The sequence below is a fragment of the Canis lupus genome, chromosome 9, assembly GCF_048164855.1.
Source record: "Canis lupus baileyi chromosome 9, mCanLup2.hap1, whole genome shotgun sequence".
Classification (NCBI taxonomy): domain Eukaryota; kingdom Metazoa; phylum Chordata; class Mammalia; order Carnivora; family Canidae; genus Canis; species Canis lupus.
In genome coordinates, this window is record NC_132846.1 from 52,085,048 (window position 1) to 52,107,833 (window position 22,786).

At 47.4% G+C, this 22,786-nt stretch overlaps 1 protein-coding gene across 19 annotated transcripts in view; it reads left to right on the forward strand.

Moving 5' to 3' along the window:
• Positions 1-22,786, forward strand: part of ADCK1 (aarF domain containing kinase 1) — a 146,097-nt gene that overhangs the window by 109,779 nt on the left and 13,532 nt on the right. For all 19 annotated transcript variants that reach the window (XR_012036980.1, XR_012036981.1, XR_012036982.1 and 16 more), the window contains 2 exons: positions 6,610-6,768; positions 14,473-14,589. Coding sequence is in view for 15 of the 19 variants with exons in the window: in XM_072839499.1 (XP_072695600.1) it covers positions 6,610-6,768; positions 14,473-14,589 (276 nt within the window). In the remaining 4 variants the exon portion in view is untranslated. The remainder of the gene's footprint in view (positions 1-6,609; positions 6,769-14,472; positions 14,590-22,786) is intronic.

Genomic DNA, 22,786 nt, shown 5'->3' on the forward strand with positions numbered 1-22,786 from the left:
TGGAAAACATCCTGCCCAGCTCACCCTTCTGTGTAAATTAAGAACCTGACTGGAAATCTCATTTCATTTTTATATTTGAAAGGAGTCTTACAATTTTGTTCCTGAGTCCTGACTTGGAATAGTATCTTGGGTTTAGGAATGAAAACCCCAGAGAGGTTCTGTTAGCAGGAGAAGAGTGACTTCTAGGGGGCGAGAGGGCCATATTTGCCACCAGAAACTTGGAGACATGGTGAGGAAAAGCGTGGCTTTCTGGAAGTTCCTTTTATGATCACTCCAGGTACTTTGTGTCCTTGTGCCTCCCTCCCACTGCCCACTGCTGTCCCTCTCTCTTCTCCAACTCTGTGACTCCCAGCACAGTCTTTGAGGAAGAGAACCCTACTAGGGTAATTCATACTAAAGAGAGAGTGACTAATAGACATAACCTTTGAATATTTGCAGTTAGAGAGGTGAGCTGCTAAATCCAAATACATATCTGCTATAAAGGAAGGTCTGGAAGTGAGGCTTTTGAGAGTGAGGAGGTTGGGGACTGATACTATTTATAGTAGTGAAGATGCTTTAGGCAGCAGGTACCGGAAAAATCCAACTGAATGTGGTGTAAATAATAGTAACTGTATTATGTCACATTTCAAGACACCTAGCAGTAGTGTTGACTGTTCCAAAGTTGACTGATCCAGCACTTCACTTTTAAGTTTTATGGTTTTTAAGGACCAGGTTCCTTTTGTCTTCTACTCTGGCTTGTCTTAGGGTAATGCTCCTCATGGTCCCCAAACAGCTGCAGCAATTCCAGCTATTACAAGTATATGATATCCAGTGCCAAAGAGGACCTGTTTCTTCCCTCATATTCCTTAGCAAAAAGGAGCCCCTCAATAGAATTTCCTTCATTTCTCATGGGCCACAAGTAGGCCACATGCCTGAGTCTAAATTAGTCTTGGCAAGAGATATGAGACCGATTGTGATTCACCTTCTCAGGCTAAGGCCCGCCTTCCTTGAAGGACATGAAAGATGCACAAAACTGGGGTTCTGTTAGCCAGGATGGTGAGGAAAATGGCTTTTGGGTTGGCACCTAATAGCACATGCCACCATAGGGTTTTGTGTCTCCTGCGAACCTGGCACTCTTCTTGGGGAAGGGGGCAGTCTCTTGGATAGACTGTGCAATGGTGGCAGGATGGTGGAAGCCGACTCTCAGTAAATGGTGTTTGATGAACCTGATGGTGTTGGTGACTTTGCACAAAAGAGAAAGGCACAGGCAAGGGTGTTTTTCAGCTTTGTCATTATCACCTGATATTGTCCCTTTAATAGTTGGGGCAACTCTACTTCTAGATGCACGGCCAGTGACTCTTATTGATTTGAGTGGCTGTCCAGAGCCAGACTAATTGGGCCCAGAGATTGGAACAATGATTCAGCAGGAAGGGGTGAACTGACAAGGCAGTCTGTTCGTCTGCTGGCGGGCTGGCTTTGCAGCAGTTCTTGCCTACAATAGCAGGGCGTTCAGCGGGCTGGATCTCACTGCCGTTCTGTTAGAGAGCACGGTAGGACTCAGAGGACCCATAAGCTGGTGGTGAAACCATAATCCCCAGGTCCCAATAGTATCACCCCAAATCACTCCTTGTTATCTCTTGAGCTTCCGGAATTGATGATGAATACCCCCTTGCTCTGTGACTCCCTGAAGAACCTAACTCCTGCTCTTTGTGTGCTACCTGTCCCCAAGGTGCTCTCCCACACAGGGGAGGGACTCTGGTCTGAGCACCAGAATCTGATCCACATTTTGATATCATCTGGCCCATGCCAAGGGTCTCTAAAAATAAAGACCTGTGACGGTCAGGTCTTTGACTTTTTTTTTGAACAGCATTTTCAGTGCATGCTGCCTGTCATCTTGTTTCTTTTCTGAACGTGTTGATTGAACAGTGGGTGGCTAGGTACTGTTTGTGTTGGCACCGACTCCAACAGCTGATTTTATTTTCTAAAAGACATTAAAAAACCCCAGAGATGTAGACTATCCTGTGGAAACTTCTCTTCACCCTATAATTCTGTTTTGTAAAAAGTGTGCACTTTAATAACTTATCGGAACAAAGATAAACCCCATGAATGGCAAGCTATTTACATCACTCTGAATTGATTTTCGATCCTTGTCGAACATCCATTTTTACCAGTTCGGATCCGTGCAGGCGTTCTATTTAGCGTGCTCTTTTCCCATAGAGCGTTATTTCTTTTATAAGATATAATAACTTAATAACAGGCAGCCTTCTTTCAGTTGCAGTTTTAACAGTCCATAACAGCTCTTTTTGCACCTTATCTCACGCTTCCTATTGTATTATCCTGTATTGCATTGCATGAGTCAGGGCTGCGCAAAGAAAGGAGCGAGAAAACCCTGTGTCCGAGTCCTGCATTTGAAATGACAAGCTCTGTGACCTTGAGAAATGCTTTAACCTCCTGGAGCCAGTTTCTTTCTCTGTAAAATGGGCAAGAAGAGAATTAAATGAGAGCATGTCTGTAAAGTGCCTCATAGCACAGTACCTGGTATGGGGTAGGTAGTAAATAATGATCATTTCCTTTTTTTGGTTGTTATTATAAATAGCAATCACTAGTTTCCAAACTTTTATGTGACTTTCAATTTTTTTCAATATATTTCTGTGTGGCTCACGATTTTTCCTCCTGTGAGCCAATGGCCCTATAGGAAAATAATTTCATTATCTACCTCGAAGGAAATGCTAATTGTTGAACATACCTTGATTGATTCATTTGAAAATCACATAGAAAATTCTCAGGCATTCCAAAACTGTGGTCACTGAAAATTCGGAGGTAATGCCCTTTCCCACTGAAACCTCAGAAACAGAAAAACCTAATTTATTTGAGTAACACACATGTGAACGTATAATCATCTCCGGAGGAGAGGACCAACCCTTTGAAATTTTCATTTATTCATCCATTTATTCACTCATTTATTCATGTGAATATTCAATAAACATCTGCTGAGTGTGGAGTGCATGCTAGGAACTGGTAGAAACATTGGCTGTTAGAAGAATTTTATGGAGAAGTTACATTTTGGGAGAAAAATCAAAAAGCCAAATTGATAACAACACCTGTTTTATTTTAGTTGACTGCAGCTGTTGTCAAAAAGGAAAAACTTAAATGAATCTACTTAGGGAAGGCTCTCAGAAAGGGAATTGGATGAAAACAGAAGGTGAAACGGTTTTGTTTTATTCTCCTCAGCCAGAAAAAGTCTCAAATGGTAGCAGCCCAAATGGTTTTAGATTTGGACCAGATGACTCCTAACCTGACCCATCTCCCCACTTGCCTAGAAGTTCAAGGGGTTGGTAACTCCCCTGAATTACATACAAAATTATGTGAGGTACGTTTTCTGGGTTCATAGCTGGCATTAAACTTTCAGATTGGTAGACTTCCTATAAAGGAAAGGGTGGTATTCTTTTATAAGGTGGTGAACCACTGACACCCATTCCAACAGAACCTCTCATTTTATATTAGCCAAGGGAGAGGCTCAGCCATTACCCACACAGTGCTTTATAAATCAGCTCTGTGAGTACTGTGAAGTTTTTTTGGGTATGAATTAGTTTATAGTTTACTAATTAGTTATTAGCAATTAATATTAATCAAATCTTTGCTTTTATGATTAATGACGTTAGGTATTAATAATAACCAATGGTACTAGTAATGACTGATTATTTAATTGATTAGTAACAGATAAATCTGTAAAGTATCTTTCAGTGCTGTTTGGTATCAATGATAGTTTAAAATTTCACAAATAATGGTGACCATACATTAAATGATGAGGAATTATCATTTGGCTAGAAGCTTCATCCCCAGGTAGAGACCCACTAGGGTACATGTGGCTCCCTGTGTATGCCCACGCCTGGCCCTTGGGTAGTTACCTAGGAGGTAATCAGTAATTATTGATTGAACAAATGACTGAGCCTCACTGTGGTTCCTTCCCTTGTCCTTCCTGGGTGAGAACCTCTGGAATTGAGGCTGGAATAAAACATCCAAGAGGTTTCTTCCTGAACTCAGAACCCAGGGAGTAGAATTCAGGTGCTTCAGAGGTCGGCCTTGGCCCTAGCCCAGGCAAGTGCTTCTGTTTCCTGTGCAGCAGCTCTGCCTCCCCTTTGGTGGCAGCTGAGGGCCATCTGAGGTCACCGTGATGAGACATGATGCCTAGGGGGCTGCTGGTCCCCAGTGCCTGGGCCTGACACATGCTGTACAGGCCTTGCTGTCACCACTCCTCCCACCTAGCTTTGTGTGACTCAAACAGAAACAAAACATAAACTAAATCAATTATCATAAGGTCACAGGTCTAGCCCATGAAGGACTAGACAAGACTTAAAAGAAATTAGACTGCAGCCAAATGTAATTAAAAAGGGTTTTGATAGGAATTGAGTATAATAACCATGTGTGATGATTCCTTTAGAACGGCATCTGGTACCTCGTCTAAGACAGGGGTTTAAAAACAAAGCCAAAAGTGCCTTGTAGTTAATGGTCTGCTTTAGGTCTCTTTCTTTTATATTGCACGTGCCTATCACAGTGCTGGGCATAATACAGGAAGTGCAAAAGGAAGCACAGGATGAAGCTCATAGCTGTGGCTCAGTGGGTCTTTCTGGGCAGACGGGATGGCATCTTCATCTGTTCAGGCTGCTATAACAAAATGCCATAGACTGGGTGGCTGAAATCACAGACATTTAGGGGCACCTAGGTGGCTCATTTGGTTAAGCATCTGACTCTTGATTCTGGCTCAGGTCATGATCTCAGGGTTCTGGGATCAATCCCTGAGTTGGGTGTGGAACGTGCTTAAGATTCTCTTGAGATGCCTGGGTGGCTCAGTGGTTGGGCGTCTGCCTTCAGCTCAGGGCATGATCCCGGAGTTCTGGGGTCGAGTCCAACATTGAGCTCCCCACAGGGAACCAGCTTCTCCCTCTGCCTGTGTCTCTGCCTCTCTCTGTATCTCTCATGAATAAATAAATAAAATCTTAAAAAAGAAAAGATTCTCTCTCTTCCTCTGCCCCTCTCCCTCTACTCACATGTACTCTCACACTCTTTCTCTCTCTTAAAACACACACACACACACACACACACACACACACACCACCAAAACACCCCAGATGTTTATTTTCTGTAGTTCTGGTGGCTGGCCAATTCAGCTCCCAGTGAGGACTTTCTTTCTGGCTTGAAGAAAGCCACCTTCTTTCTGTGCCCTACATGGAAGAGAGAACTCTGTCTCTTCCTCTTCTTACCAGGACACTAATCCCATGATAGGGGCCCCACCTTCATGGCCTCATTGAAACCTAATTACTACCCTAAGGCCCCTGTGTCCAAACAGCATCACCCCAGGGCTTAACGTTGAATTTAGGGGGGATACAAACAGTCCACAACAGAAAGGGTAGGGCTTTTGGTACCAGTAGGCCCATGGTTTTTAAATTCTTGCTCATTGCTATCTGGCATAACCAGGGGATGGAGATGGGCATTCTCGGAGAACTGGGACTATAATCCATGTCAAGAATTTCTGGGAAGTTTGATCCACTTTGAACATTAAGAGGAGGGCTCATAGTAGAACAGGGAACAACACAGAAAGGGAGACTCCCTTTCTGTGTTTCTCTCAGGAAATGCATCTCCATGTTCCTGGCCTCACCCTTGTTACCTACTGCAGAGTCATCATCTACAAACTTCCTAGATACTCTCAAATCCAGAGCCCCAGTGCAGGGCAGCCTCAGAACTGAGTCCCAGCCCATGGTAGGGATCATGGCACACTCTGCAGATGTCACTGGGCTCCTATTCTCTGCTGAGGATGTTTAACTTCACATCATTAAGCTGATAAATGCCTTGTAAGTCCACTGAAATCCTGCTTTCCATCATTTCCTCACTCAGGAATCCACAATGTGGCCAAATTGCCAAAACACTGAGCTTTTTATCCCAGGGGTCACATCCCTTATCTCTTACTCCTCTTGTGTCATCCAACCTTGTTATCTTATTCCAATGTACTCTTTATCAAGAAATATTTTAGACATGCAAAAAGTTAGAAAATAACATTATAAATGCTCAAGTACCCACCACTCTGTCTAGGAAATAACAAAATGCTGTATGGTTGCAGCACCCTTCCTGACCTTTGTAAACAGGACCATGGGGGCCAAGTCCAGGAGCAGCAGAAGCAGAGACAGCAAGGAGTTCAGCAAGTGAACGAGAGCAAGGGTTTGGGGCCTGGGTGAGCTCAAGTGGAATTCTGGCTCTGTGCTTCTTGCTGGGCAAATTTGGGACAGTCCTATAATCTCTCAGAGCCTCAACTTCCTCATCTGTAAAATGGGGATAAGTGTATACCATGGACCTGCCGGAGTTGTGAAGATTGAGTGGAGTGAAAATGTAAGTGCCTAGCTGAGCGCTGGGTTTGATGGGAGTGCTCGGCAGATGAGGGCTGTTACTGCCGGCACCCGTTGGGCTTTGATCATCTTGGCTTTGAATTACAGGGACAGGCCCCAGGGGAGCAAGGAGGCCTTATTTCAGGGGAGGCCTGGGGAGTTATCAGTGTGCAGACCCGGGCAGGAGGGCAGAGAACCGAGCTCCCATGGTGGGTGTCATGGACTGACTGATGGGGTGCTTGGTGGATTTCAGGTGCTTGTCCTGGCTGTGAAGCAGCTGTTTCCAGAGTTTGAGTTTATGTGGCTGGTGGATGAAGCCAAGAAGAACCTGCCTTTGGAGCTGGATTTCCTCAATGAAGGGAGGAATTCTGAGAAAGTGGCCCAGATGCTCAAGCACTTTGACTTCTTAAAGGTAGGAGGGGCAGGGCAATGGGGGCATGGTAGTATGTTGAGAGTGCAAGGGAAGACTGATCTCCCCCCCCCCAAACATCCTGCCCTTGTGGGACATAAGTTGGCACACCTCCTTCCTGAGTCTTCTTGCTGAGCCTGAATGATTTGTCCCTAGTGTTGCACATTAAAGCTCTTAAAGGGAATGCTACAGAGAAATACCAAATGTGGTTGTTGACCTGCCAGCCAAACAGATGTTTATTGAATGATCTGTAATTCTAAGACACCAAGTCCTACCCTAAGGGCCTGTAAGCTCTGATCTCTGCTGCTGTGAAGCACGAGATGAGGACATTGATGATGATGGTAGCTAATGCTACTGTGCTCTGGCACTGTTCCTAACACTGTATATTACCTCACTTAATATGCAGTCAGTTCTGTTAAAATGCAACATGTGAGTTCCATGGAGTACGAACTCCATAGTATGCAGATCCACACAACAGAAACCTCAGGGCTTAATGGGGAAAATAGGGCTAGGCTAACAACAGTTCCAAGAGACACATGGCAAGATGCTCATCATCACTAATCATTGTGCAACCATTATGCAAACCAAAACTACAATGAGATATCACCTCACACCTGTCTGAATGGCCAGAATAAAAAAGGCAAGAAGTAACAAGTGTTGGCGAGGATGTGGAGAAAAAGGAACCCTTATGCACATTTGGCGGGAATGTAAATTGGTGCAGCCACTATGGGAAACAGCATGGAAGTGCCTCAGAAAATTAAAGACAGAACTACCATATGATTCAGTAATTGCACTGCTAGGTATTTATTTACCCAAAGAAAAACCTCACTAATTTGAAAAGATAGAGGAAGCCCTGTGCTTATTGCAGCATTATTTACAATAGCCAAGATGTGGAGGCAACCCGAGTGTCCATCCACAGATGAATGGACAAAGAAGATGTGATATATACACAATGGAAAATTACTGAGCCATGAAAAAGAATGAGATGTTGCCATTTGCAACCGCATGGATGAACTAGAGCATGTAGTGCTAAGTGAAATAAGAGGGGAAGGCAAATTCCACGTGGTTTCACTCGTATGAGGAATTTAAGAAACAAAACAGATGAACAAACAAAAAAGACAAGCAAAAATATGAAGTTAAATACAAAGAAAAAACTGGTGGTTGCCAAAAGGGAGATGGAAGGAGGGATGAGCGAAAAAGATAAATGGGATTACGAGTACACTTACTGTGATGAACACTGAGTAATGTATAGAATTGTTGAATCATCCACCTGTAACTAATAGAACACTGTATGTTAATTATACTTCAGTAAAAAGTAAAATAACAAAAGGAGACAATTCACAAAAGAGAAAATGCAAATTTTAAAAAATGTCACCAGTGACACAGAAAATAAAAGATGAAAACCTGCTAAAAACAGGAGTGTAGTTTTACATGTTAGATGGCTAAGAAACATGTACAACCGCAGAACACATGGCACTCTGTCTTGACATCTGCTTGTGAAAGTGGGCATCAGAAGAGTTGCTGCTTGTGAATATTGTGAGGTGGTGGAAGGACGGTCATCTGGAATTGGGCGGAAAGTTGTGTTGCCAGATGTGCGTGGGCAGGACTCATGACACACATGGTGATGTTGGGGTGTGTGTGTTTGTATATGTCTGTGTCGTGCAGTTCAGCTGGAGGCAGTTTCCTGCATTCACATGGTGCTTCCTGGGAGAGGATAGTTAACATAAGCAAATGCAAAATTTGCATTTGGATCAAACTGCCCCCCAATACATCAATCATGTTAGAAAAAATTTGTGTTTTCAAGTATTATAGAAGAACTGCCTATATGATGATAGAAGACACTTACTGTGGGAAACTATATTAAATGATATAAAGTAGCAGCTTTATGAGAGGTCCTGCTAGTAAGTGCTCTGGAGTTTCAGGAAAAGGGACTTCCATGGGCAATCAGGGCAGGGAAGGCTCTTCTGAGGAGTTGGCACTGGAATGGGTCTTTGAGGATTGGTCTGATGTGCCCCATGGGCTCCATAGGCTTCTCCATTGATAGATGCCCACCAACACCACTGTTCTTCCAACATATCTCGTCCTTGGTGGGGCTTGGACCCATTTCTCTGGGGCTTCCTCTTCCTGGTGCAAGGGTTGGGCCCCTCTGGTACCCTGCATAGAGAGCTTGGCTTTCAACTTTTTGAAGAGATCAGTTGTTCTCTCTTCACTCAGGCAGCCTGGAGCTTGTGTAGGAAAGGAAGTCATCTTCTAGGAGCTCTAGATGGTAGTGCCGGAGCCAACTGTCAAGCAGTCCTCTTCTAGAGGGGGAGGTGTCTCGGTACATTGTGTGGGAAGGTCTCTTGCTCTTGACTAGCATGTTTGTGTGGCTTCTGAAGACATCCTAAGAAATGGAGGTAGTGTTGATACTTCTGCTATCCGGATTGATTAACAGGGATGGGGAGGTTGAGGGTGTGCCCACACTAGCCTCCTGTGAATCCTAAAGCTCAGCTCATGGGAGGAGAAGCCACAACTGTGGATCTGTGTAGTGTCTTGACACTGATGTTGGCGAAAGATGTAGCCATTGACAAAGTTTGACTCTGCGTGAGTTGAGAGTCAGGTCTATCTGGACTGTCTGCCCCCAGTACAATGTATGACTAATGCTTCCTCAGCTGGCCATCATAGATCTGGGTGTGCCTGTAAATTCAGTTGTGCAAACTAGATCTGGTAACTCTGCCCTAGCCTTGAAGTTCAAGCCACCAATTCAAGAAAAACACGGCTCTCTCAGACAAGGAGTGATACTAACTCATTTGGTCGATGCTGTAGAATCTAATTATGGTTGCTTCTGCTTGCATATCCCATTTCTTCCATTCCTTTATCCCACATTCCCTGAGCATTTCCTGAACTTAGTGTTGTGCTAGGAGCTAGAGAGACCTAGATGAATAAGAGATGGTTGGCTCCTATCTGAGAAAAACGTCCCGTCTAGCTGGGGACAAACATTCTATGTTGTTACAATCTGGGCCTATGACATGCATATATGTCCAGATTATGACAGAGACTTTGCTACGTTTCTGTGGATTCCCACAAGCACGTATTTCATTCTGCCCAGGATAAGGAGCTCAGAGGGGGCTTCCAAGAAGTGTTGAGTGTACAAAGGGGTAGGCAGTATTTATTAAATGTTTCTTCTGCCCTGGACACCATGCAGGTACCATGACATTGAATCCTTTCAACAGCCATCACCCCATTTTACAGGTGACAGTCTTAGAGTAGAGGAGCTAGGGCTGCAACTCAGATTTTCTGATTTCATCTCTGGTGCTCGCCTAAGGGCATTCTGTTGCCTCTAAGCCGGCAGAGGTGCTCTTCAGCACCAGAACTATGAACCAGACAAACAGAACCATCTCCTTCACCGTTCCCATGGAAACAGCAAATCATCCACTGGCTGGGGCCAACTAGCATCTGCCAGACCAAGACATGTAATAATAATAATAACACAAATTTTTGAAATGAGGATGCCAAATGGGTAAATAATTAATGTAATGATTTGACCTGCCGCTTCTAAAACCCACACACTGTTCCTAAGACAATGGTGCAACTGAGGCTCCTGAGTAATTAATTTTGCCTAAACACATAACAAGTGGGAAGCAAATTTTGCACTGTGAACCCAGTTCAGCTCTTAAAACTGGAGATAGATTGCTTTTGCACACTGGCACCCCATCACAACATCTGTGCGTAATTAAGCCTCAGCGAAGAGTTTACCTCTCAGTGTGTGAGGCATCTTCCAGTGGGGTTTAATAACCTCAGCCCTGTGCTATAAATCTCTGCACCTCAGACAAGCACTGAATGGAAATGTGGTATCAGGGAGACCAGGAGAGGGTGAGAGGGCAGCCAGGCCCAAAGGTCAAAACCAGGGCATTTGTAGATTTGTCGTGTACTGTGGGGAGGGGATAGGGCAGGCCATGAGGTTTGTGACTAAGCTGGGGGACAGGTGGGAAAACAGGGTTTGAGACTAGAAGATCTGAGAGTGTGCTTGGATGTGCGAAGACTTCAGGGAGAGGTTAAGTAGTCATCTCCTGAGCGGGGCCGCATCAGGGTGGCCACTTCTTAGTGCAAGGTGAGGATCTGGGACTCTCCAGAAATTGTGGGCAGGCCTTGAGGAATGTGCATGCAGTCAGAGAAGCACCATAGCTTCCTATGAATCTCAAAGATTACGAACCACTGATGTATAATAATTAGTATGAATTAGTATTTTTTTACGTGCCTGTGCTTTTTTTAAAAAAAGATTTTATTTATTCATTCATGAGAGACACAGAGAGAGAGGCAGAGACACAGGTAGAGGGAGAAGCAGGCTCCCTGCAGGGAGCCCAATGTGGGACTCGATCCCAGGACCCCAGGATCACACCCTGAGCTGAAAGCAGACGCTCAACCACTGAGCCACCCAGGCGTCCCTATGTGCCTGTGCTTTTTAAAGTGCTTTTAAAAGTGCTTTACATGTTTTTACTCCTTTATCCTTATACAGTCCCACAAGGGAAATGCCATGATTAGCCCTTTGTCTGCAGTAGGGAAATTGAGGCCCAGAGAGATGAAACCATTTGCTCAAGTTTACACAGCTTGTGTTAAGGGGCAAGAGGCAGGTTCTGAAGGGAGGCGGCCTGGCTCCAGAGCCTGCCTGTTAAACCACTGTGCTGTTCTGCCTTTGTCATAATTTATGGGACAGATCTGACTTGTGCTGAAGTGTGTACAGCGTTAGCTCTGCTTGTGTGCCGGAACCACATGTGAAATGCTACACGGCTGTCATATGGCAGCTGCCATTTGTCCAGCAGGTGCTAAGTGTGTGCTGTTGTGTCGAGTACCAGGATTCCACACATGCTAGTAGGAAGTTGGGAGTGTTGCTTTGCTCTGAAGGGCATCACCACTTTACGGGTGGGAAGCTGGCACTCAGAGAGGTCATAAAACTTACCCAGTCACTCAGCTTGGAGATAGCAAAGCCAGGGTGCCATCCTGAGAGTCTGACTCGAGGTCTGTGCTGTTTCCCTGGGCTCCCCGGGTGATGAGCCCTGGCCCAGGCAAACCAGAGCCTATTTTGCATGTGCATTGACCAAAGCACAGGAACAGAAGGGAACTGTGGGGTCAGGGCCAGACTAGGAGGCTGAAGCCTGGGGTCTTGGGCTGCAATTTTCCATAATTTGTGTCTTCCTGCTTGGGATCAGGATTGGCTGCAGCGTGGCTTGGGGGCAGGTACTGCCCACAGGAGTGGGCCTCTGATCTGTACAAAGAGATAGACTTGAGACTCAGAGTCCTCATGGCCAGGGTGTGACCCTTCCTGTGGGGTCCCCAACCCCCCCTTGGCCCTGGGCCTCCCTAGGTCCAGTTTTGTTTGGGGGGTATGTGGGGTGGGGGTTGGTTCTTCTCATCACCTCTTTAAAATGATTCTCTTTCATCTTCTTCTACTTTGATGGAAGGAGCAGAAGAAGGAAGGCATGGGGATGAAACACTGGTGTTGGGGTGAATTTTACCTCCTGCCCATAGGATGATTTGGGGTCAGGTCATCAAATTAATGTCCCACAGTCAAGCCAGATTTCTCCTAACTGAGCAGGGAGCAGATTTGCATTTCGTTGTCATTTCCATGATATAGTTGTCCAGGGGCAATTGCTGTCCTCTCTGAGCTCTCGTGACAAACCTCTCAACTTCCCAGGTTTGGTATTCTGTTTTTTCCAATCTAAGCAGCTGAGGTGGGGGCCACTGTGTTGTCATATAGGATGGTTGCATTCGCAGGGAGGCTGGGAAGAAGGCTGAAGGAGGGGGAATGTGGTGCTCCCACTGCCCTGATTAACAAGCCCAGAGAGTCTCCAGACTTTGGGTTTTCTCTTTCCATCTGTGGCTCTTTCAAGCTGTTTTCCAAGTTGACTCAGGCAGGCCCAGATTGGGGGGGTGGGGTGGAGGTCTGACCTCAAGTCCCCAGAGCCCTCAGGCACCCACTACCAAGCTTAGGTTTCCAAACAAACCAAGAGAAAGAACTTAACTTCCCCCAAAATATGTCCTCTCCATTTGGAAGCCACAACAGCAAACTCGCACTCGTATTTTTAAAGATAGCTTTTGAAAAGTGCCAAGCGAGACTGAATTTTAAGTTCACAGTCAGAGAGAGTCACAGATTTCTCTACTGGCCCAGATTCCTGAACGGCAAGAACTACAGGAAAGTAGCAAAACCAAAATGCCACCTTGACTTCAGTTGGAACCTCTGTTTCAGGGAGCCCAGGGTGTTTCGCTCGTGTGTGCCTCCCCAGTCCTCCTCAGAGCTCCTTCTAGAGGTGGGGCAGGAGTAGTCTTTTGTGATGAGAAAACTGAGGCATTGGACGTTAAGTGGGTGGATGAAGACATGGGAGTATTAGCAGAATGAGGAAAGGAAGCTGGTTTCTTGACTTGAGGGCTGCGGTCTTCTTGCTAGATGAGTTTTGGGGGTTGAGTTGAGGGAAGTCCTATTCCCCAAAACCCTTGAATTAGCTGCCCTTGTTAATTTATTTGTGAGTGGAAACAAGGTCGTCACAAGGTGTTGGGGAAACATGGCACGCCGATATCCCAGTAATTCCTCCCTCCAGGCAGTGGTTGTCACTCACTCACATGGCAGCCCAGCAGCCCTTGTGCAGTCTGATCTCTTGCCTATTCCTGGGGAAATCAGGTCTCTTATTTGGCCATTGGGTGTTCTCAAAGTCAGAGGCAGTTGGAGAGCATTTGGATTAGGAATGCACTTGTCTGCAGGTGACCAGAAGCACAATTTAGAGTGTTGTAAACAAAAAAAAATATTTATTTTCCTTACATGGCAAGAAGCCTTACAACAGTTGCCTGCTGATATTGTGTTAGTGGTTTGACAGTGACAGGGCCAACATCTCTGATTTTCTTGGACTTTTCCTCATGGTTACAAGATAGCTGCTGCAGCTCCAGGTATCACATTCACTTCCAAAGTAGGAAAGAGAGGTAAGAAGAGTTGCACCATTTACAAAATCCCTTTTTTATGAAGAAAAGGAAAACCTTCCCAGAGCCCCTAGCAGGCCTCCACATATGTCTCATAAGCCAAAACTGTGTCACTTGGCCATACTTATTGCAAGGCAAGCAGGGAAAGTATGTCCTTGGGGAAGAGGAATATTGGGAGTAGGTGCTGGGTTAGGATCCAGCATTATCTACCACAGAAGACTTGTAGGAAATGAGTGTGAGAAGACTCAGGACTTCCAGACTGAAAAGTTTATCACCTAGTAAAAATTTGTTCATTTGTAGACATATACATCTAATAGATCCATTGCACAGGTGTAGAAATTGAGGCAGAGGGTTGAGATTCATGTGAGGAGCCTGCAGCAGGCCTAGTGAGAGAGGAAATAGATTTCAGTGCCAACTCTGGCTCAGGTATAAGGAGTTCCACACCTTTCCCCCTAAATCCCAATTTTAGTTTGGCTCTTGTGTCTGGAGGCATTGAGGAGGGTGGGGAAGCCGTTCTGTGGTCCCCTAAGCACGAAGGGGTCTCTAAAGGAGGGGCCAGGGGCCTCGTTGATGGAGGAGGCTGCCTGGCTCTCTTGGGCTGACCCGCACTGCCCTGTCTGTCACCGCTCTGGACCCTCTCAGGCTTTGTCTCCTGTTCCTGGGAGGAGCATGTGCCCTTGCCTTGCTCACTGTGCTTCTCTGTGATCCTGGCCTCCAGCTGCAGGCCCGCTAGCCCTTCTGACCTGCCCTTGCCTATTCCAGGTCCCCCGCATCTACTGGGATCTGTCCACCAAGCGAGTGCTTCTGATGGAGTTTGTGGACGGCGGCCAGGTCAACGACAGAGACTACATGGAGAAGAACAAGATCGATGTCAACGAGGTGAGGCTGAGCACTCATGGCTGCTGTGTGAGGGATGCAGGCTTGGTCAGGGCTGCCCACTGAGGGCAGGTGTGTCCCTGTGAGGTCTCACAGTCTTGAAAGAGAGCCTGTTATTTGAAGAATTATAGTATCTCTGAGCACAAAGCATCCTCCCAGGGCATCTAGTACTGTCCTCCACCCTGTCTCCTAAAGCTGGGGCTGGCAGCACACGGTGGGGTGCAGGCATGTGCTGAGCCCCTTCTTGCAGCTCCTGCCCTGACAAGTGACCACCACCTGTCTTCTTGTACCATTGGAGTCCCACAATGCTGAGCAGCTCCAGAGAACAGTGGTGTGAAACCCGTGGGCCTTACTACTTCTGCCCCTGGGGGCGCCTAGACCCTCCCTCTTCCTGCCCTCCCCTCTCCCTGCCACTCCTCAGGCCTCGAGGGTTCAGGCCAGCAGGGGACAGCAGGTGCCAGCTATTTCTACTTCACAGAACTACAAGAAGAGAGAGCCTTTGGTCTCCCACCTCCCACCCCACTGGTCCCAGAGAAAGAAATTGGCCAGTGGGTGGGCCTGTACACCGTCTTCTGCTGCTTGATTGCCATAGGGTCCCACAGACAGGGATGGAGTGGTACTTTCCCAACAACAGCTATCATGTTTATAGTCCCTCCTATGAACTGGTTATGGGGGTTTAGAGGGGGCCAGACCTCATTGCCTTCTTTAAGGAATTCACCACCTAGGGTTGCTGTTAGGTACACAACTAATTCCTTATGACCACCTCTCAGCAGCAGGAGGGGCATGAGTGAGACCCCAGGGAGCTTGTGTCTGTGCAGGTTGGCTTCCCCAGCAGGATGAGTAGGAATTTGCTGGGTGCGTGTGTGTCAGGGTAGAGGGTTGAGGGCAGTGATGGCAGTGCAGGGAAGGGAATGGTGAAGTTTGGCAGGGTTTCCAGGGGGGTGTGGAAAAATAGGTAGGGGCGGGTAGTAAAGACATTGGGCAGGACCCCAAAGGTACCGGGGAGTCATGAAGGGCATTGAGGAGTACACTGATGTGATCCACCACTCTGGGTTGGTGAGAGGAAGAAATGGAGAGAGGTGAATGCTCTTCCCTTCCTCCCACCCCAGGCAGCATATGAAGATGAGCCTGTGGTCCCAGTGGTGGGTGGCCCAGAAGAGGAAGCTACACCTTGGCTCAGCAGACGAGCCAATGGTAGGAATGGTAGGAGGGGGTGCAGGTTGGGAGCTCAGACCTCCATTCAAGTGCCTGTGTGGCCTCCGTCAGGAGGACAATGACTTCCTTCTGAGAAGGTTGTGAGGATGACACAAGTGCTGAGCAGTGCCTGGCATGTACTTCATCCTCCAGTATGGTGGCAAGATGGTGGTGGTTTTCATTCTTCTCTTTGGGCTCCGTCCTTTCCTCCTTTATTTCCTTTTACGCAAATGTTTATTGAATCCCTAACTTGCCACACCAGGTGCTTTTTTCCAAAATAAACCTGGGAGGCAGGTCTCAATGTCTTCATTCTTCAGATGAGGAATCAGAGATGCAGAGAGGGAAGGTGACTTGTCCAAGATCACAGAGCTAGTAGAGCTGGGATTGAAAACCAAGTCCCTTTGACTCCACGGTTTCTTGTTTGTAAAAGGAGGGGTTGAGTCGCTGGGAACATGGCTGGGAAGGGCTCAGCCACAGCTGGCCTTGGCCTCCTGGGAACTCAGGGAACGATGCTCCCAGAACTCTTTGGGGGCTTCAGGGTATGTGTGTGTAGGGTGGGGAGGCAGGATTGGCCCTAGGACCCCCCGCCCCCACTTCACCCAGGGCAGCTCTGCCATCACTGGAGTTGCCTGTTGGGCTTTTCTAGAAGAGGTCTCCCTTTTGGGTTGGGAAAGGATAAGAAAAGGATTATTTTAATTCAGCCCTCCACTTTCCAGATGACAGAGCACTCAGAGGGAGAGCAGATGTCTTTCCCGAGGTCACTCGGCCAGTAGCACAACTTGGGGCTTCTGACCCTGCTCTTGCTACTGTTGCCTTCTAGGGTGGGCCTGCAGAGGGTGTTTGGATGGAGCTCCTGCACAGGAGGGAGGGAGAGACCTCCTTGCCCATCTCCTCCATTGGTGTGTCCCTGAGTCTAGCCAGGGATCCCCTACCGACCGTGACCCTTGGGTACAAAGTCTTTGGCTCCAGTGGAGAGGGTGAGGGAAGGAAGGAGAGATCACCTCCAGCTTTTCCTGAACAGCCTTAATGGGGAGCAGGGTCTCTCTGCCTGCACTTCAGGAAAGACGCCAGAGACCTCATACCTTCCCCTCCTCTGCCAGGTTACCGGCATTTACTTACTGTCAGCTGCGGTGGGATTTTCATTTCAGCAGGGCCCCCAAATCCATTAATCTCTTTGGATACATTGAGTCCAGAGCTGCAGTGGTGTTTTATCAGAGGCAGCTTTGATTTTTCAAAGACAAGTGCAAACAAAGATGTGCTCTGCTGTAGTTGCTTGCTCTCACCACTGAGTGAGGTGCCTGGGAGGAGGGGCAGCTGGGCTGGAGGGGGCTTGTGGGAGCTGGCCAGGGTGGTGCCCTCGGAGAGCCCTGCTTTGTCTGCTCCTGCCTCCAGCCCTGGAAGATAAGGGCAGCGTTCCATGCAAAGCAGACCCTTGCTGGACATCCTGTGAATTCGTGGAGAATAAATAAGCCAGCCTCGTGCCCTGGGTTAGCCTCTGTGAGGCAGGGCTGGGGTAGAGTGTTGGTTTATTGTTTCCTGTGGACATGCAGAGTGGGGCAGACTAATATCAGAGTGATTTGGGGAAAGCAATAACAGTAATAATAATAATTATAAGCAGCTAATATGTACCAGGCACCTGACACGTGTAATCACTACTCTTTATAGCTGTTCTCCCAAGGGTGAGATGAGAGATCTTAACCCCCTTTATGGATGAGAAAGCTAAAGCTCAGAGAGGTTAAACGACTTGCCCAACCTCACACAGCTGGCGGGGGGAGAGCCAAGGATTTGCACCCAGGTCTGCCAGATGTCAAAGCCCTTGCTCCTCTGTCTTCTCCATGCCCCTCCTGGGGATCGGACTCTGGCTGCAGTACAACCAGGGCCACCTGGGCGACGGCCACATCAGTAACTCCTTGAAGGAGGTGCGGTACTTACTGAGAAGCTCTGCCCACCACCCAGGCACTAACTGAATGCAACCCTTCTCTCTCTGACTCATGTCAGGCATGGCTTTTTGCATTTCATGCAAATGTTGTTCTCCTTCTAAAGAAGTGAGGAGTAGAGGAGCAGTGCATGAGCTGTGCCAGGCACAGCACCTGGAGTATGGTTGGTGCTCCAGATTGGTAGCTAGTAGATTGTTGTTGTTTTCATGATTATTACCATCGTTGGATCCTGTCCTTTCCTCTCTTCCTGATACCACTAGTGTTAACTAACTGCCTAGCCATGTGCCAGGCCCTTTCTACACTGTAAACTTGGGAGGGATGGCTTGGTGCCTCCATTTGCAAGCAAGGAATCAGAGACCTAGAGAGGGGAGCTCCCAGATCTTGATGGTACGTTTCCATCCACTTTCATACGGATCTACTATGTAATCTCCAGCTGGATAAAGAAGCAAAGATATCTGGCATCTTTGTCACCAGGCACCTGTGGGTCTTTTCTGGAAGCTCTGTTCTCTTCCATTGGTCCATTGGTCCATCCTTGTAATAGTACCACACTGTCTTGATTACTTAATTCCTGAGTCCCCTGGCCCTGGCTTCTGGGGTTTACATGACCTGGGAGGCTCTTTGGTATTCTGAGATGCTATCATTAAATACTGTCCCAGAAACCTCAGGCTTGGCAGTGGGCGGTGGTGGTCCATGTGCTCTACTGTGCCATCGCTGACCATCGTTTGGGAGAAGACTGGGGACAGGCTTTGCTTTACAGAAACTAACCTATTATGTCTCTTACCAAGCAGCAGCAGAGTCAGAGGCCTCATGGAAGACCAGTGGGGCATGAGCATGTGTGTGTGTGTTTTGGGTGGAGGCGGGGAGGGCAGGGGTATAGGATACTCCACGTTACTGAAAGTTTCTAACAGCCTTCTGAGGTTCTAAAGTCTCCTGAGGACTGTGGGACTCAGCGAGCCTATCCCTGGAGCAAAGCCCTCCTTAGAATGGTCTGTCTGTGAGTGCTCCCTGGGGAGGGAAGTGCAAAGGATAGACAGAAGTGGCAAGGGGCAGGTATCTCACCCCCTATGCTGGGCGGCCATGTTTAGTGGGATCTTGGCTGCCACAAGCAGGTGACTCAACTTGAAGTTGGGGCGCAGGAAGTGGTTGTGGAAGGAATTGCTTTCCAAGTGGGTGAGGATGGCTCCAGACCCTTCCAACCACATGTTAGAGTCAGCCCCACTCCACTTTGAAGAGGCCTTCTGGCCTTGCAGCATCCCAGCCCAGCTGGGCCTAGCATGTGAGGACCTGAAGACCAGTCTACATAGCCAGCACCCAAAGACTCAGAAATGTCAGGTTAGGAGGCAAGAGACCTGAGTTCCAGCGCCCGTTCTGCCTGTGGCTTGCTGTATGCTCTTGGACAAATCACTCCTCCTCTCTGAGCCTCAATTTTCTTATTGAAGGCATTGGATTAGCTAGTTGGACTTTAAGGATACATGCTGCTTAGATATCTTGTACCACAGTGATTGCTGGGAGCTAAGACTTCAGCCTATTCAGTCTATTTCAGAATCACCCGAGGGAGATCATTTAATAATGCAGATCGTTGCTGCACCCCAGACTTACTCATCAGAATCTGCAGTGGAAACAGTTGCAAGAATCTGCATTTTAACAAACTCTTCAGGTGGTTCAGACACCGACTGGAGTCCAGGAACCACCTGCTACAAGGCCAGCCTCCAGGCACAGGGCAACCCTGCCCAGGTGTGTTCACTCATCCAGGAAGTTTGAGGCCTGAGGGCGCCCAGCAGCCTGGAGGGGCCCTCTTTTGTTTGAGTTTCTGCACCCAGAAGCAGCATATTACCGAGGGCTTGCCCTGGTGATCATATTTGCCAGTCACATTAAGAGCCGGTGACAGTGACTGTCATTGATTTTATTAAAAGTAAAGGTCGAGTAGGAGCACGCTTTCCTAGGCTGGATGGAGCCTCCTCCAGCCATAGGATGACTATTGATTGCAGACCTTTTATCGAAGGTTAATTGGATTTCAGTGAGTGCATGTTTAAGACCCTGCCTGGGCTGAGGCCCAATTGAATTTGTGTGAAATTAGCTAGAGAGAAAGGTGACAAAGTTGGGAATTTGGGGGAGGTGGGGATGAGGACTTGTGGGGCCTGGTAAGCAATCTGTGGAGAGTGGGGGTGGGTGCTTGCAAGAGAGGGGTGGGAGAGATGGGGAGCTTGCAAGAGATGCCTGGGAGCCAGCTAGGGAAAGAGGGCAGGAGGCTCCCAGTGGTTATTACGTGGACTTTGATTCAGTCCTTTGTCCTTGGGATGGCCTGTCCTTGGGATGTATATGGTGTGGCCTCCAGAGTTTATCTTTTTGCCTCTCCAGAAAGTAAATCTTGCCTTGAGTCAGAGTTGGGGTGGTGGTGGGGTGGGATTTGGGGTTCAGCTCATATTTTGCAAGACTGACCACAAATCCTCCTTTTTCAAGACCTCCAACTCCTGTTTTCAAAGGTGTCAAGGGCCTTCAGTTGCTGAGCCTCTGGGCTTGGGGCAAACACCAGGCTCCCCTTTCAACAGCTTAGGGTCTCTTGTCTAGCTGGCTAAGCCAGTTCTCAATAGCTGTCTGCTTCCCCCTGGCAGATGCAGGCTTGCTAGTCTCTTTGCTCTCTGTTGTCAGGGGCTCTTTGTTTCTTTTTGGTTATCTTAGTGGGGTCAGGGAGAGAGTGGAGTCAGTGCGTGGGTTCAGTCTGCTGCATTTAGCCAGAAACCCTTGCCATGCTTCTTCCTTCCAGTAGTTTTAAAATCCATTCCAGGTCATTCTGGGAGCCATGGAAGGTTCTCAAATGCATCTTTCAGCAGATGCTTATTGTGTACCTCCTGTGTACAGGTACTGCATGTAAGTGCTATACCAGAGGTATGCACAGAGTGTGGGAGAAGGTGAGGCTGGGTGCCCTAGTGGAAGGGACAGAGGGTTTCAAAATTGGGGCACCCTGGGGTTATGCTTGGCTCTGCCATTTGTTGGCCAGGTACCCTGGGGTAAGTAACTTAAACTCTGAGTGATTGTCCACATCTGGGCAGTTGGAGTCCTAACAATACTTACTTTACAGGGTCATTGGTCATGGTCACAGCATAGACCATAAGCTGTGGAGTTGTGTAAAATCGTTAATTAAAAAAAATTTTTTTTAGATTATTTGAGAGAGAGAAAAAGTGAGCCCAAGTGGAGTGGGGGTGGGGGGCAAAGGTAGAGGAAGAAGCAGGCTTCCCCCTAAGCAGAGAGCCTGATGCGTCCCAGGACCCCGAGATCATGACCTGAGCTGGAGGCAGATGCTCAACTGACTGAGGCACCCAGGAGCCCCTGTAGGAGATCATTTATAATTCATGATGTTTTTCACAGAAGCATGTCTCCCTAAGGCTTTTCTTTGCCCCCCTCCTTTCCACCTACTTCTGTTGGTCCTGGGTACAGACTTGGAAAATGAGCAGTGGTTATCGCTTGAGCAAACGGTGACCCCACCCCAACTCCTATCTATAAATGCAGGTAGTGCCTGGTCTCCCCGTGTTGAGTACCACACTGACTTTTCCTCAGCATCATCTTCTGCTTCCTGGGCCTCTGGCTTAGTGGTAGAAAGTGCTCAGCAGACCAAGGGTGGGGGTGGGGGGTTGAAGCTGAAGAGACATGAAGGATCCTGCTTACTGAAATCACTAGAGAGAAAACATCTCCTTTTGTCTGCATAGAGAACTCTATTAACTTGTCGGACCAAATCTTGAGAAGCGTGGGGATGTTAGAGAGATCTAGGTGCATGAGATGGGTTTCTGGAGATTTCTTTCCCTGACAGCAGGGATGTTAGGAGTGGGGTCGGCCTTCCCAGACCTTGGTACTGGCTATGCTACTTATGAACCATGCCACCTTGGTGAAGGCAGTCACTCTTTGGAAGCCCCAGCTGCCTGCTATAAAGTGAGGGTGCAGAAGGGTAGCCCAGAGGGTAGTTTGATGATTAAAACATGAAGTTTTTGGTGCAATGCCCACGGTACATGCTCCACACTAGTTGTGATGATACTCAGCCTGCTCTGTGGCACTGGCGAGAAGAGTTGCCAGAAAGAGGAAATGTGTAGGAAAGAAACCCTTTCCCCATTTTTTATACTGACCCAGGTAAGGTGGAAGGATGTGGAAGTATTTCGTGGAGTGCATTGTTGCCCGAGGCAGGGGATGTAAAATGTTGATAGCTCTTACTTCACTGTGTCTTCAATAGCCGTGGCCCCAGAACCCAATTCCTCTGGTCACTGTGATCCTTGAGTCTGTCTGGCCAGGAGACCTGAGAAGCCCTTCTTGGCCTTGGGGATATCTGATGTCCTGGCTCTCAGGTGATGTCCCACTGTAAGCCTAACCCAGAGAAATTTTCACTGAGCTCCAAAATTAGAGTAGCTCTCCTGGCTTCTTATAATTAACCCACTCACCACCTCTCCTAGCACCCTGTGTGGTTGAAGAGGTTCCCCATGCCTTTGCATTCAGGAATTTTATCTCTGTGTTAGCTAGTCCAAGGTGGACCCTCTCCACGAATGCATTTGGCCTCGCCGGGCAGCAGCAAGTAATCTGAGGTTTATGTATTCCCAGGGAAGTTCCTGAGGATGAAGAATAAAATCCTGATCTTTCAGGCTCTTGTGCCTCAAGAAGCCTGGCCATAAACTAATGGAAGAGCGAGGAGAATTTGAATAATTAACCTCTTTATACTTTACATCAGGCTACTTACGTGATTATTAATATCCTGCAACAGCAACCTCCTGTTTCTTGGAGAGATCTTGGCCTTGCTTGCACGACACCCCCAGGAACATAAATAGACTTTCCCTTGGGGGTGGGAATGAATTAATCTATGCAATTATAGAATAATTAAAGCACTTTCAGCCAATTCAAGTTTTGAGAAAAATCCAAAAATAACTCTTTGATTTAAATATTATTTACTAAATTAATTCTTTACTCAGACTTTTTATAGAGTCCTTTTTTTTTTTTTTTTTTAACATCCCCACTGTCAGGAAATAAAGGCATTACATAATTACTGAAGTCACTCACATGAATGGCACATTCTTTTTACACAGAACAATAAA